The 15,461-nt window shown below is 41.4% G+C and overlaps 1 protein-coding gene across 1 annotated transcript in view; it reads left to right on the forward strand.

The window, feature by feature from the left end:
- LOC147889062 (oxygen-dependent coproporphyrinogen-III oxidase, chloroplastic-like) overlaps positions 1-13,936 on the forward strand; it is a 34,201-nt gene extending 20,265 nt beyond the window's left edge. The window contains exons 5-8 of the mRNA XM_087392942.1: positions 11,924-12,011; positions 12,273-12,397; positions 12,904-13,002; positions 13,495-13,936. Coding sequence (XP_087249068.1) covers positions 11,924-12,011; positions 12,273-12,397; positions 12,904-13,002; positions 13,495-13,563 — 381 coding nt within the window. The 3' untranslated portion in view covers positions 13,564-13,936. The remainder of the gene's footprint in view (positions 1-11,923; positions 12,012-12,272; positions 12,398-12,903; positions 13,003-13,494) is intronic.
- Positions 13,937-15,461: the final 1,525 nt, after the last annotated feature.

The raw sequence follows: 15,461 nt of genomic DNA on the forward strand, positions 1-15,461 counted from the left end.
TCAGTTGGCCTCATGGTTGAGGTCGATGAAATTGTGGATCCAGTCAGAGAGTATGCCAAGAATGCAGTCATATTGTTTTTTCCAAGCCGGATGCCACCTGCTGCAGAAATAGGCAACTGGCTGACACGCACATTGGCTGGCTCTTTTGTTCGTAAAGTACATTATGCAGCCAGGGGCTTTTTCGAGGTTATCATGGTGGATGAGATCCACAGACAAATGCTTTTGGAACATTCACCTCTCTTTTTTGGGCAGCAAATGGTGCATGTCTTGCCGTGGTCTCCCACAAGGGACTTTCAGGCTTTAATCCGACACAGATGCCCAGTCTGGGTTGAAGTTGTTGATTTTCCCCAATGCATGGCCTCACTTTTGCCTAAAATTGCAGCCTCTTTAGGTAAAGTGGTCTGCCCACCACGGCCAAATGGTAATTCAAACAGATTTTGCATTCTTTGGGATACTGATAATCCCACACCGGACTCTTACTCAGTCACGGTGAATAATGTGAACATGGGGAGTGCATTTTATAAACTCAAATGGGGTTTATTTGCAGGGGCCTGTTTTGAATGCAAAAAGTTTGGACACATGGCTTCACAGTGTCCACTGAACCAACATAAAATGCATCATGTCACCTTGCCAGTCCACATGCCCATTAAAGATGCTCCTACTCCAGTTGCCAACAAAAATAAAAGCAGTAAACAGCATTCTGGGAGTCAGGATAAAGGCAAAGATTCAGTAGCTACCAATGCGAATCTTACTTCACATTCACCTCCTGCTACTCAATCCTTGCCCAAAGGAAAGCAACCTTCAACTGATGGCTGGCAGAACCCAAGAAAGGTTATTTCTGCTCGAAGAATTCCACCCCCCCGCACTTGGAATGGTGCCTCTTCTAGCGGAAACACCCCAGAGATCAATACAAGAATTGGAATTACATGGGCTGCAGTAACAGCCAGCAGAACACTCTTCCCTGAAGAAGAGGTTGCTGCTTTGCTGTCCACTTCTCAGGCGACTACTTCTTCTCAGGGGCGAGGCCTCGACCCTGAGATAGAAATGCAAGGCTGACCTCATACATTTTGCTGCTGTACATAGTTGTTACATTACTATAAATATCTGTATATATGACTGCTCACATCACCTCTTTTACACTCAATGTCCAGGGCATATGTGACAGTAGGAAATGGAAATCTGTGTGGCTGTACATCAACAGATTTCAGCCTGACATAGTGGCATTACAAGAGCACAACCAGCATATTTATGCAGGCAAGACAGGACACTACTGCGGGTATGACATTTTCTATGCTGGGGAGCACTCTTTCTCAGGGGTTGTCCTTCTGATCAAACATGAGCTTCAACCAGTCATTGCATTAAATGACAACAAAGGCAGATGGCTTGTTCTCCAATGCATTATAAGAGGAGAGGTGTTTGAATTTGCTTCAGTTTATGCACCTCAGTCATCTCGAGACAGAACTGTAATTTGGGATGCTATGCAACAATATCCGTGGAGATCTCATGCCTACATATGTGGGGATTTCAATAATGCTCCACAACAGGGAGACAACACTTCCAGCCACGATGATATGTTATCTCCTGAAAGGCATGCCTGGTCTCAACTACTTTTGCATTTGGATCTAGTTGACCTCTGGAAGGAATTGCAGCCTCTGTCACCGGGCTACACTTTTCAACATAATGCTCTTTCCGCTTATAAGGCACGACTGGATCGTTGGTATAGTGTTGCTCCACAACAAAATGGGGATTTCGCATGCAAAATGTGGATTGACTATGCCTTTGTGCATTCAGACCATGCACCACTATGGCTGCGGTTATCTTTTCATAAGATGCCAGATGATAGATTGCCACAAAGGCGACATCTAATCATCAACAACAGTTATTTGCAACATGCTGAATTCAAGGCAATGGTTACTGAAGCAGCTCATTGTCTTTCATCTAACAACCATCTTCATGTTGATGATGCCTGGGCTTCTTTTATTTCTAAAATGCAAATGGTGATTAGAGCTTATGGCAAGTCTTACATGAAGACTCTGAGGGAAACCATTGCTCAGGCCAAGTCTACTTGTCAAGACCTCACTGAACTCAGTCATCATCGTTCATTGTCCATGCACGAGCAAACCACATTATGTCAGGCCAGACATTGTCTTAAACTAAATGATCACAGGAAACTGGCAAAATGGGAGACTAGAGCAAGACAAAGAGCCTTCACAGATAAAGGTTGCTCTTCCAAAGAATTTTTCAAGAGTTTGCATCAGAGGAGAATCCAAATAGAAATTTGTAGAGTACTAATGCCTGATGGATCATGGACTACTTCACGGTCACAGCTTGCCTCTGTTTGTGTGCATCACTTCTCTCAGCAATTTGGCTCTGTAGCTCCTCCCTCGCAACAGGTTTTGCTTGCACGAAATTTACTGTTGCAAAATGTTTTTCCAATCATTTTCCCTACTCAAGCTTTGGAATTGGAGGAACCTTTTACTGAGAGGGAACTGTCAGATGCCATCAAATCATGTGGCAGATGGAAATCCCCTGGATGGGATGGCTTGACAGTCGAGTTTTTTCTAGCATACTGGCCTATTTTGAAGCATCCATTACTATCTATGGTGAATGCTGCATGGCAACATCAGAAAATGCCAGACACATGGAAGCGAGGTCTTGTTAAACTCCTTCCTAAAAAACAAATTTGTGAGTCTTTGGCAGACTGGAGACCTATCACTCTTATGCCCGTAATTTACAAAGTCACTACCAAAATGATTGTTGCTCGGCTAAAGGGATTTTTACATGATGGGTTGCATCCTGCGCAATATGGCTTTGTCCCGCGTAGGCATATCACCGATAACATTGCTAATGCCTACATTGGAATTGAATATGCCAAATACACACAGCAGGATGTTTTGTTATTTCAAGTTAATATTGCCAAAGCTTTTGATACAGTTCAGTGGGATTTTATTTCATCGACTATGCAGGCTTTGGGTTTTGGCACAAAAATGCAGCAACTCATTAATTGGCTATATCAAGATAGTGAAGCTGCCTGCATACTTTCAGGAGATATTTCTCCATCATGGACTCTTGCTTGCTCTGTCAGACAAGGATGTCCACTGAGTGCTTTACTTTTTGCCATAGCCACTCATCCACTGCTTCAATATCTGGATCACCTCTTGGACACTGACCAGCTGCACGGTTTGGAGATCCTTGGCAGTCGTAGCATGATTGCTCAAGCATATGCTGATGATTCATTCTTTACTCCAAAAAATAATCGGGCTGATCTGTCCATGATCATGCATGCTCTTTCTACATATGGATTGGCTGCTGGCCTTCGGGTAAATTTTCAAAAATCAAAATTGTTGCCTTTACATGCACAGGACTGGCACAACCTTTTGTGGCCTGGGGAAATTGTCCCTGCTTCTCAATTCATTCGACATCTTGGTTATCCTTTAGGCTGGGGACTCACCCGTTCACAACAAAAAACTGATTGGGTGCTAGTAAAGTTGAGGGCAAAACTTGAATATTGGAAGCTTGCAACTTGGCCATTACATGTTCGTCTGTGAATTACACAATCCATTTTGATAGCATACATACAATTTTATCTGCCTCTTACTATGTTCACTAAGGCAGATTTGGTTTCATTTATGTCAGCTATCATGGAAATTTTCTGGCGTTCAAAACATGGCAAGAAAAGTCTCAGATTACTCTCCATGCATCGTCTCTGTTCTCCAAAGATGCACGGGGGTCTGAACATTCTAAATATTCAAATGCATTTACTTGCTCATAGGGGGAAAATGATGATGCAGTTTCTACAAGGAGATCAGCCTTGGGCTTTTATGATTCGCTCTCTCTTATTACATCTTCATTCATCTGCTTTTGGGAATTGGCAGCCTACTCAGTGGGAATTTTTATTTGGCTCTATCCAAGGCAAGATCAGAGGATGCCCTTTTGTCTCTTCTCTGCTTCTTGATTGGAAACACATTCTTTCCCACTTGGAATGGAAAGGCAGGGACTCTCTTTCGGGCAACTCTTTGAGGGAAGAGAATCTCTTTTGGTCTAAAGTATTCCATCCACCTTTGGCCATACAAGAACCCCGACGTTCATATTTTCTCTCCTTCAAAGGCATTTCATCTGTGGCAGATGTACTTCAAGATGATGGCACAATTCTATCCTTTTCTTTGGCTGCTCGCAAATATGGCTTGGGAGCTCATTATCGTCCTTTATGGCATAAAATTTCAGCAATGCTCCAACCGTACTTGCCGGTACCTCATTTAGAAATTCAGCATCGGCTTGAGGATTGGATTTTACGCTCTCCTTCCTCATATGTCCGTCCTTTGAAGCTTTCACATATCACAATGCCATCATTGTATAGAGTGTTATTACCTCCACCTTGGATTTCCAACAGAGCAAATGCTGTTTGGCATATGGATCGTCCAATGAAGTGGTGGAGAAAAAGGCTGCGTCTCCTTTGGCATTACAAAGTCCCTCTTCGACAACAGCTTTTCCTATGGCGAGTTCTCCTTGGCATTTTTCCATCTGGACAGTTACTCGCACACAGACATATTGCTTCAGCTGTTTGTCACAGATGCTCGCACTCTACTGAATCAGTGATCCACATCTTTTGGTCCTGTCCAAATACTTCTGATCTCATTGCTCTCATCAGACAGAGGCTTCGACAGCGATTTCCTACTGTTACTTTTGGCAGATTTTTCTGGTTGTTTGGATTTCATCCCCAGAGACAGGGTTTTGATTTATTTTTCGTATGGGTGCGATATTGGACCCTATGGACTTTATGGATGGATAGAAATCATAGAGTCTTTGGTGATCCACTATTTTCATCCTTCCTTTTTTTCAAACGATCTCTGCAACAATCATTCTACGATTGTTTTCAGACTCGTTTGATTGATCAGGATGTGTATACAGCCTATACTGAGATCTTTTCTTGAGTAGTAGCTACTTCTCTTTTGAAGCAGCTATGAATGTAATTATTCTATAGAAATAAAGATTTCTTCTCACAAAAAAAAAAAGTGTGTGTGTGACTCTTTGGTTTTGCTGATTGATTCGATATCTCTTCCTGCTCGAACTGCTTTAAGCTTCTCCATTTTCATCAGTCCTACGACGCCCTTAGTGTCTGTCTATAAATTGACGCTGCTGTCTCCTTTCTGTTTCTGTTCGACCAGTTTTATTCCGCAGCTTTTGTTGGTCTCTACCCACCCAAAGTGTCTCTCCCACGTAGCTGCTGATACCTGCCCCGCGTACCTGCTATCTGCTTTCCGTATCTGCTCGACCAGTTCTATTACGCAGCTTCTATTGGTCTCCACCCACCCAGCGTGTCTCTCTTGCCGCTGCTGATACCTGACCCACATATCTGCTGATTTGCCCCTTCCTTCCTTCCTTTCCTGCTTCGATTTGCAACATGGATAATGCTGCTCAGATGATTGCTTACACCCGCAAGGAGCACTCCCCAGAAGCAAAACGACAATGCTATGAGGCTTCAGCATTTCAAGTTACAAGTGAAAATGTCAACATGGATGATGCCAAGTATGTATACAACATGCTAAAAGATGATTTTCAGCTTACTCGACAGCATTGGACTGATGCGACACCTTCGGTTAAGGTGAAATTAAGCTTGCCCTCTTTGGTGGATCCCTTGAAAACACTCACAAACAGCAATAATCATCTTCTTCCCTGGAAATTGCTTTCTGCGAGTGATGTTGGACAGTGGATTAATTCCCTGCTTGAGGGCTCTTTTGTGAAGGGGGTGTATTTTGCTTCAAGAGGCTTTTATGAAGTTCACTTGTTGGATGCCCTTCAAAAGCAACGCATGCTAGAGATGTCACCTTTGTTCTATGGCAGACAGATGGTTCATGTTATGCCCTGGTCGCCCAACAAAGACTATCAGAGTCTTATTAAACATAACTGCCCAGTTTGGGTAGAGGTGGTTGATTTTCCTGACTACATGCGTCCACAGTTAGCTACCATTGCATCTACACTTGGACAAGTTATATGCAAGCCTCACAATGTTGGCAACAGGAACAGGTTTTGCATACTATGGGACACAGATAGAGAAACAAGTTGAGATTGATGGTATCAATCTAGGGGAGAAATATTTCAAATTGAAATGGGGTGTTTTTGCTGGTGCTTGCTTCTCATGTCATAAGTTTGGACACCTGGCTTCTGAGTGTCCCTCTGTATTACATCAGCCACCTCCTGCTGCCATATCAAGGGACACTGCTCCTATTCAGCCTAAGGAGGGGAAAAAAGTTATTTACAAGCCTGGTGAGAAGAATGCTAAACCTGTGACACAAATTGGAAATAAGGTTTCTTTGCATGTAGGAAGTCAGGGTAAAGACAAAGGAAAGGCCAAAGTAGTTGATTCTGGCTCAGACTCTCAACTGGAGTGGCAGACTCAAAGGAAAAAGATTAACCTACGGAATAGACCTTTGCAATCTAGGCATTGGGATGCGGATTCTGCTTTACCAGGACAGACAAACGCAGCCTTCTCCTCACAGACATCTCTTGAGGAGCCTTGGAATATTGTCATCCAAAGGAACATTCCTGTTTATGAAGATGCCAATGCTTTTGCAACTTTGGGAGATGCAGATGCCATGGCTGAGACATAGCCATGTTGGCTTGTTTTACTTTGATTTTAGATGCTTTCTGCTTTCGTATATACTTGTGTTCCTATCATCTATACATCCCATTATGATTGCTACAATCAAGTGTATTACCTATAACATACAGGGCCTCTGTAATAGAAACAAATGGAGGCTGTTTTGGAGTTATGTTATGAGGCACCAGCCTGACGTGATATGTCTGCAAGAGCATAATCAACATGCTATGGCTGGAGATGTTAGTTACTTTGGAGGATATGATATTTTTTATTCAGGTGACTTTGACTATTCAGGCCTTGCTATGCTAGTCAAACATGATTTACAGCCCCGGGTTGCTTACAATGATTCCCTAGGGAGATGGATGGTTATGTAGATATGTATCCATGGTGACATTTATGAGATTACTGCTGTTTATGCCTCTCAGGTGTCTGCCCACAGGGCTGACATGTGGGCGTCTATTGCTGCATATCCTTGGAGATCAGTTGCCTTCCTTGGAGGGGACTTTAACAACTCTCGGGGACTTCAACAACTCTCCTAGGCCTAGAGATAACACTACAGGAAACTCACACATGCTTCAGCTTGAGCAAAGAAAATGGAATCATCTTATGGCACATACACAAGCAGGATACATTTGGCTTACTTTGCAGCATGATTTGCCTGGATATACATATCATCATAATGCTATCCACAATTACTGGGTGAGGCTAGATAGATGGTACTTGCTACATACGCAGCAATTTACTGATTTCACCATTCAAATCATGGTGGATCATTCTCTATCTCTATCAGATCATGCTCCTGTTTGGTTGACATTGGATTTTGGTATGCCTACTCATGATTTGCCTGCTCATACTATCCGGCTCAAACATGTAAATGCAGCATATTTTCAGCATGCCTCTTTTAGAAACATGATACAAGATGCCATTGCCTTAATGCAGGCACATGCCCATTATGACTTGAATTATGCATGGGATTCCTTTGTGCACCGTATTCAGCATGTTATTACGCTATATGGCAGATCATATATGGCTGATTGAAGGAAAAAAATAATAGATGCCAAATATCAAGTGCAGTCCCTCATAGAGTTATCACAGGTTCAGAATTGATCTCCAGTCCAACAAGAGAGTTTATTCCATTATCGATCATTGTTACAAGAAAACAATCAAAGGAAACTCAACAAGTGGCAAGTCTGTGCACGGATGACACCATTCATGGATAAAGGATGCTCTTCCAAATCTTTTTTCCAGGGGTTACATTCTCATCGGAGGAAGAGCTCCTGTCTAAGAGTAAGGAAGATTGATGGCACACGGCAAGCTCTTTTGAGACATGTCCAACCAATCATGCTTCAATAGGATGCCTTATCCTTGGATCAGTCATTCACAGCAGAAGAATTACATAATGCCTTGCTCCATCTTGGCAAAGGGAAATCTCCAGGATGGGATGGTCTAACAGTGGAATTCTATTTGGCATTCTGGGATGACCTTAAAGATGTCATGCTACAAATGATTAATGATGCCTGGAACAACAATTGTATGCCTAATTCATGGAAACATGGGCTGGTCAAGCTTATTCCGAAGAAAAATCTTTCTGAAACTTTATCAGACTGGAGGCTCATTACTCTCATGCCAGTGCAATATAAGCTCATCACCAAAATGCTGGTGCATAGAGTGCATACCTTTTTGCACGATGGGCTACATCCTTTTCAATATGGATTTGTGCCTAGAAGGCAGATATATGATAACATTGCCAATGCCATGACTGCCATTGAGTATGCCAAATACACTGAACAAGATGTTTTAATCTTACAGGTAGACATAGCTAAAGCTTTCAACACTGTTCAGTGGGATTTCATTGCACAAACAATGCACAAGATGGGATTTGGGCCAAAAATGGTGCAGGTTATCTATTGGCTATATAAAGACTCGTCAGCCCAATGTATTTTGGCCAATCATATCTACATCTTGGACATTGGGTAAGTCAGTGAGGCAAGGTTGCCCTCTTAGTGCGCTACTTTATGCCATTGCCACTCACCCCCTGCTAATCTATATGGATCATCTTACCTTACAAGGGAAATTAAAAGGTTTACAGCTGCCAGGAGTCTCTAGCTTTGTGGCCCAGGCATATGCAGATGACTCCTTTTTTATGCCTCAAAATACACAGCAAGAACTGAACACTTTAATGGATGCTTTATCTTTGTTTGGACTGGCAGCGGGACTGCATGTTAATTTTGAGAAATCCAAACTCATACCCTTAAAGAGTCGAGATTGGCATGCCATACTTTGGCCAGGAGAGATTTTAGATCCTCATGTTCTGATCAGGCACCTGGGATATCCTATTGGCTGGCTGGTCACTAGAAAACAGCAGCTTAATTGGATATTAGATAAGCTAAATGCAAAGCTAAATTATTGGAAAACTGCCACTTGGCCACTTCATGTCCGCCTCAGGATTGTGCAGTCCTTTGTTATGGCATACATACAATTCTTTCTGCCACTCTTACATTGGACAGATCAAGAAATTGCAGCCTATATGTGAAAAGCCATGGACATGCTATGGAAGAATAAGGCCTCCAAGAAGGCATTCCGTTTGTTGAAAATGGACTTTATCTGTTCTCCTCGGAAATGTGGTGGTTTGAATGTGCTTAATATTTGCTGTCATGCGCTCTCACGAAAGGTATCAATGCTGCTAACCTTCTTTAAGCAAACAAAACCATGGACAAGAATGCTTTCCTATATGTGTCAGACTATGCAGACACTTTTTTATGGTAAATGGGAAGTGGATGTCTGGGAGCTTTTACTTGGAAAATTTATGGGGAAAATCCCAAACTGCCCCCCTTTGCCTCGGCACTCATTCATGATTGGAAAGAGGTCCTATCTAATATCAAATGGGATCCTGCAAACCCCCATAACAACTCTTTGCGGAGTGAGAGCATATATTGGAGTGCAGTTTTTGATCCTCCCCTTGCTTGTCAGGAGCCTGTCAGATCATATAATTTGAGCAAAATGGGTGTCAGATGCATTGCAGATGTGATAGATGATCAGGTGCAACTTCTTACTTTTTCTCAAATCATGGCCAAATACAATCTTGGAATGCACCACAGGCCTATCTGGAAGAAAATAAAAGATCTTCTGCAGCCTTTATTGCCTATTCCCCAGTTCTCACATGATAACAAGTTAGCTGATTGGAAGTTATGTCCCAAAGGGCTGAATATGTGCCCTGTGCCTATCAGCAAACTCACCTCTATGACAACATACAGACTTCTGCATGGATACACACTCATGCAAATTATTTGTGGCATATGCAAGAACCCCTCTCTCGGTGGTCAAGGAACTCGAGTATTTTATGGAAGGCCAAGCTGCCTCTCAAACAAAGACTATTTCTTTGGCGTTGCATTACTGGAACATTGCCAATTGGAACTACTTTGGTTAAGAGGAAGATAGCTATTGCCACCGCTACCTGTTTACGATGCCAGGCACATGCAGAGACAGTGCCACACTTATTATGGTTTTGTCAATGCTCCAGGCTTTTGATTGCAAAGATTTCAAGGTTCTTATGTCTTAGATTCCCGAATACCAGATTTGGGAAATTTTTTTGGCTTTCTGGCAGATGTGCTACTCCATTGAGACCTTATTCTCTACTCCTTTACTGGATTAGATTTTGGGCTCTATGGACCTTTTGGACTGAACATAATATGGCATATTTGCACACAAACACTTCCATCAGCCCTATGAATTATGCAGAGCTTCCTTAAGGCAATCTGATTATGATGCCTGTAAGGAAGGAGATCTAGACAGGTCCTGCATGGAGATAGTTTATTTGTGTTTTTGATTTGGGCTCTCTCCTTTTAGGAGAGTCTCTTTGGACAATATTAATCTTATAATACAAGTCCATGGAATTACCAAAAAAAAAAGTGTGTGTGTGTGTGTGTAGAGAGAGAGAGATGCATTATATATATATATGTGCATGTGGTGTGTCTTCCCTAAGGCCTTTGATGCTCGAGGGTGACCGGATTGCTCTATAGTTGGGTGATGGGTTCCAGATAATGCACTTTGCGAATCGGTTCCTAGAACGTGGTTGGGTGAAGATGATCTTGGTAGAAGACTTGGTGTAGGAGTTGCCTCAATATGTTTCATTAAGGTTAAGTACATGGAAACAAGTGATTGCCATCACTAGAATTTGCCTATAATGATGGAAAACATCCATCCACAAGGATGAGTCCATTCGAATTGAATCATGGGTTTAGACCTTAGCTAGTTCAACTACAATTGGAATAACTCAGAAAGGGCTTAGTGCAACGATTATATAATTTAAATGTGAGAAATGTTAGCACTTTCAAAAGCAAAATGTGCCAAGCTATGGATAGAGCAAAATCTGCCAAGCTATGAAACAAGGTCTTTCAGAGAGTTAGAGAAAGGAGAGAGTTTTTCATAGAGTTTCTTCATACACCTAGTCCTGAACTTTAGACAAAATGTTGAGTTATTCATATGATATTGTGGACTGTGGTTATTTTACAAAGAACAAGCAAGATATTCTATTGATTGGAATTACCACAAGGTTGTAAGGTGCATCCCGTTTCATGTTTCTCATTACAACTAGGTGACTTATTAATTTAGGGTTTTGTAATGTCGTAAGAGATAGAGGGTGAGTTTTTCATTTTGTTTCTTCATGCTCTGAGTCCTTTACTTTAGACAAAATCTTAAGGTTATTTACCTTGATATTGTGGGCTATGGTTAATTTTACAAAGAATAAGCAAGATATTCTATTGATCGGAATTACCACAGGGTTGTAAGATGCATCCCGTTTCATGTTTCTCATTACAACTAGGTGACTTACTAATTTAGGGCAATGTAATGTTAAGAGATTGAGGGTGATGTGGGATGCAAACCAACAAGAATCCTGGACCGAGAAGAAATGCAAGTTTGTAACTAGAAGATACCCATGATGTTGGGTGCATGGCACAGACTTCCTCTATTAGAGGCTACGTGGGGATCCTTTAGTAGATACAGAGACTATTTCCAAATTTTATCATTGAGGACGCTAACCTCTGAAGAGGGAAGGAATGTCTAACTCCCTGGATCCAAAGTGGACTTATAAAGCATTTTTTTCTCTTAGGCAGGAAAACAACTCTTCTGGGCTTTTTTACTGGTTATAATTTTAAATTTTGCGACCACAGGTTTTGAAAACTTTAATATAGTGATTATAATTTTGCTTCAGGCTTCCATTTTTTCCTTTGAATCCTGCATTTGAGGACTTTTGCAGGTCCATGCTTTATCCATTGTAGTGTTTAAGAGTCACTTGGAGAATCCTAATGTTATTGTTTGGCGCAGCACCGTGGTGAACGGCGAGGGATTGGAGGAATTTTCTTTGATGACTTAAATGATAGAGATCCAGATGAACTCTTTGCTTTTGCAACAGGTGATATGTTAAAAGCAATTTGTGTAGCTTAGTATTTTCCATCATGTGCACTCTTCGGACTATTTGTTCCAGCTTTCAATGAATGGATGTATATTTTTGTTTTAAAATTTTATTCCTTTTTTAAGGCAGGGAGGCTAGACTTACAGTGATGTTTGCAACATTTTTAATCTGTCTATCAAATTTGTGTTGTTTACTCTGAGGGTGCAATATGATGTACATGGTGATTTGTGTCTCTCATTCCTTTGTGCTATTTTGATACAGAATGTGCAAATTCTGTTATTCCAGCATACATTCCATTGATCGAGAAACGAAAAGACATGCCTTTTACAGCAGATAATAAATCCTGGCAGCAACTACGAAGAGGACGCTATGTGGAGTTTAATTTGGTGCCTGTCGATTGTCACCTTTTTTCTGCTCCTTTATGTTAAAGTGTCATTTGTGGGGAACCCAGAACAGCAAAGAGATTTCTAAATGCTTTCTGTCAAAAGGGAAAGGGAAGTGTTGAGGTTGATTTTTTCCTCCTTCATATCCCCCGTTCCCTAAAGTTTCTGAAGGCAGTGGGAACTGGTTCTTGATCTAACCAAGCAATTAGTGCTTATATCTCAGGCATGTTGGTATATGTGTTTATTGATGTGGATATATCTTTGTGCATATGACCAGTACACATCCCCCCTCCCGCTTCCCCCTTCCCTCTCTTGAATAGCGCTTTCTTGTGATGTTGAAACCTTACACAATCTGTTTGTTGAATTGTATGTCTAATGTATGATACAGAGTTTTCATGTCTATTTGAGGGATACATCTGAATGTTTGGAACAAGCCTTGCTTTTATGTGTTCCAACATGTATGAGAGAGGCTCAGGGGAAGTAGAAAACTGACCAGCGCTTCTTTTCAGGTATATGATCGAGGCACCACATTTGGATTGAGGACGGGAGGCCGAATTGAAAGTATCCTGATGTCTTTGCCACTCACAGCAAGATGGGAATATGATCATGTAAGTTAATCTGCTCCATGATGCATACATACTGAAGGTATGCCCTCCCACTTTGGTTTTCCATCAGAGGGGTATGTACTGACATACCGTGCTATATTTTGTTCCTCAGTCCCAGCTCAGCTTTGTTGCCTGAGTGGTCATAGAATGTAGAGAAATTTGATTTTTGCTTTTGTGTTTTGTTGGAGAGATTCCTATTCACTTGGAGATAACGCGTTCTCTTTTCCCGTGCCATCATTATCAACGGCTTTGGTTATTCGCTCATTCAATATGGAATCATCTTTCCTAGCACATGTATATTTTAGATATATTGTTTCAATGATTGATTGTCACCTACACTCACCTGAATCTTGATGATTTTCAAGTTTTCAAGATAAAAGACCTGCATGCACACAATGTGTGCAGGGGGAGATAATCTTCCACAGGCCATAGGCACAATGCATGGTATGCGGCAAGGAATATGCAACTGAAATACTCAGTTTGTGTGCTGTGCAGCATCCAGAAGAGACCAGCGAGGAATGGAAGTTGCTAGATGCATGCATCAATCCAAAGGAGTGGGTTTGAGCCTCTTGAGCTACTCGCTAAATTTGTCTTATCAAAGGAAAACATATCTTGGATCTTGTGGAAGTTGCAAGGATGTACTGTAGCAGCTGCCCTGCCCTTTATATATCGCGCTGGGCAATCAAGTTTACAGGACTTCCTGATTTATTTATTGCAGTCCTGTAACGCCTAAGGCTACATGAGAGAAGATTTTTTCAGGAGATTTCCCAAGTATATGTTGAGTGCTAGCAATGAATTTTTTGTTCAATCTTGTAAGGGAAATCATTTTATTAATCATGTTGATTGTTTCCATCACTAGGATGGTAAGAATGTCTCATCACCGTATCTGGAAGGTGTTATTTCTCAAGTGCACGTTATGATGCTCTTTATCATTAATTTCATTTGCACTCCCTCTCTTCACATGTCATCAATGCTGGGCCGTGTAGATTGACTACCCGTGTGACCGAATCACTGGTCAAAGTAACTGTCAAAGTTTGCCATGTCATCCGAGGATCTGTGTACTTACATTACTACCACCTGCCACCTGTTACCATCATAGTTTGTCAACCACTTGCCACTGCAAGCACCATATTTACCCCAATACAGCCTTGAATTTGGTGGTTTCTGCCTGTCTTTCTAACATGTCGTCAGTTGGCAATCACCCCAAAGTGCAAATGCTGGAATTATCTTGTCATAAAGGAACCACACGGCATCAATTTCTAAGCCATCTTGTCACTACCTTGCTATGGGCCAACACCCTTGCAATTGTGCATGTAGATCTGTCAGATAACAGGTGGGAAGTTGATAGCTTGATGACGATTGATGACTTGAGCAGCTGCTTGCCCTTGTCATAGAGATCTTAGAAAATTATACATTGGAAGACAACTTGGGTCCCAAAATGCATGGTTCATGGACATTGGTGTATACGTGTCCCTTGTTCCCCTTATGTACCATCTTCACTCCTCCCAAGTGTGTAAGCCAGCCACTTCAGCATGTACATATGTCCCTTCTACCGAACCAAATACTAACATACACAATTGTATGCATGTGGATATATAGTTAGATTCCAGGGTCTTCAAAAAACCTATGGGTTCATCCAAATCAATTAGATCAAGAATCACAGAAAATGAAGGACTGGTGAGTCTCTATATCAAAAGAGATTGCATGGAGTATTTTCCTATGCCACATACTCAAAATGTAGACCAAGCAACCCTTTTGTGATCGGATAACAAGAAGAAATCAATACCTAAATAACCTAGTCTTAAGTAGTTTCCATCAATGAATCTTTGTTGTTAATTAAGAAAGATCCATGTCATTTATTGTTAGATGTATGGCTCATATTCACTGCAATTGGGGCAATTTTTGACAAAATAGATGAGAAGTTAAGTATGGGTTTCGTACAAGACCCTAAACCCTAGAGTAAGTCTTAGAAGTGGCACAGGAGCAGTTTCACATGTATGGTCCCAAACCTTTACTAATTGGAGTAAGGTTCTAAGTCTAAATTCTACACATTGTTTAGGATTCTAAACATTAATTGCACATTATAACTCGGGATCACAACCCATGAGGGTATCCAACCTAGCTAATTGGAGTAAGGTTCTAGCTAATTGGATGACAACCCATGAGGGTATCCAACCTAGCAGTTTCACATGTATGATCCGAAACCTTTACTAATTGGAGTAAGGTTCTAAGTCTAAATTCTACACATTGTTTAGGATTCTAAACATTAATTGCACATTATAACTCGGGATCACAACCCATGAGGGTATCCAACCTAGCTAAGCATTCCCTCCTGTAATACAACATGGTTATTGTTAGAAATTGCATAATCAATTCCCCTTTTAAGAAGCAAGCTATCCTATATACCGAGGAGATGCTTGCACAGGGAAAACTTCTCCTTTGTTAAAGCCTTGGTGAATCTT

The sequence above is a fragment of the Dipteris shenzhenensis genome, chromosome 21 (assembly GCF_047967505.1).
Source record: "Dipteris shenzhenensis isolate YYH24624 ecotype China chromosome 21, Dip_SZ_1.0, whole genome shotgun sequence".
NCBI lineage: Eukaryota > Viridiplantae > Streptophyta > Polypodiopsida > Gleicheniales > Dipteridaceae > Dipteris > Dipteris shenzhenensis.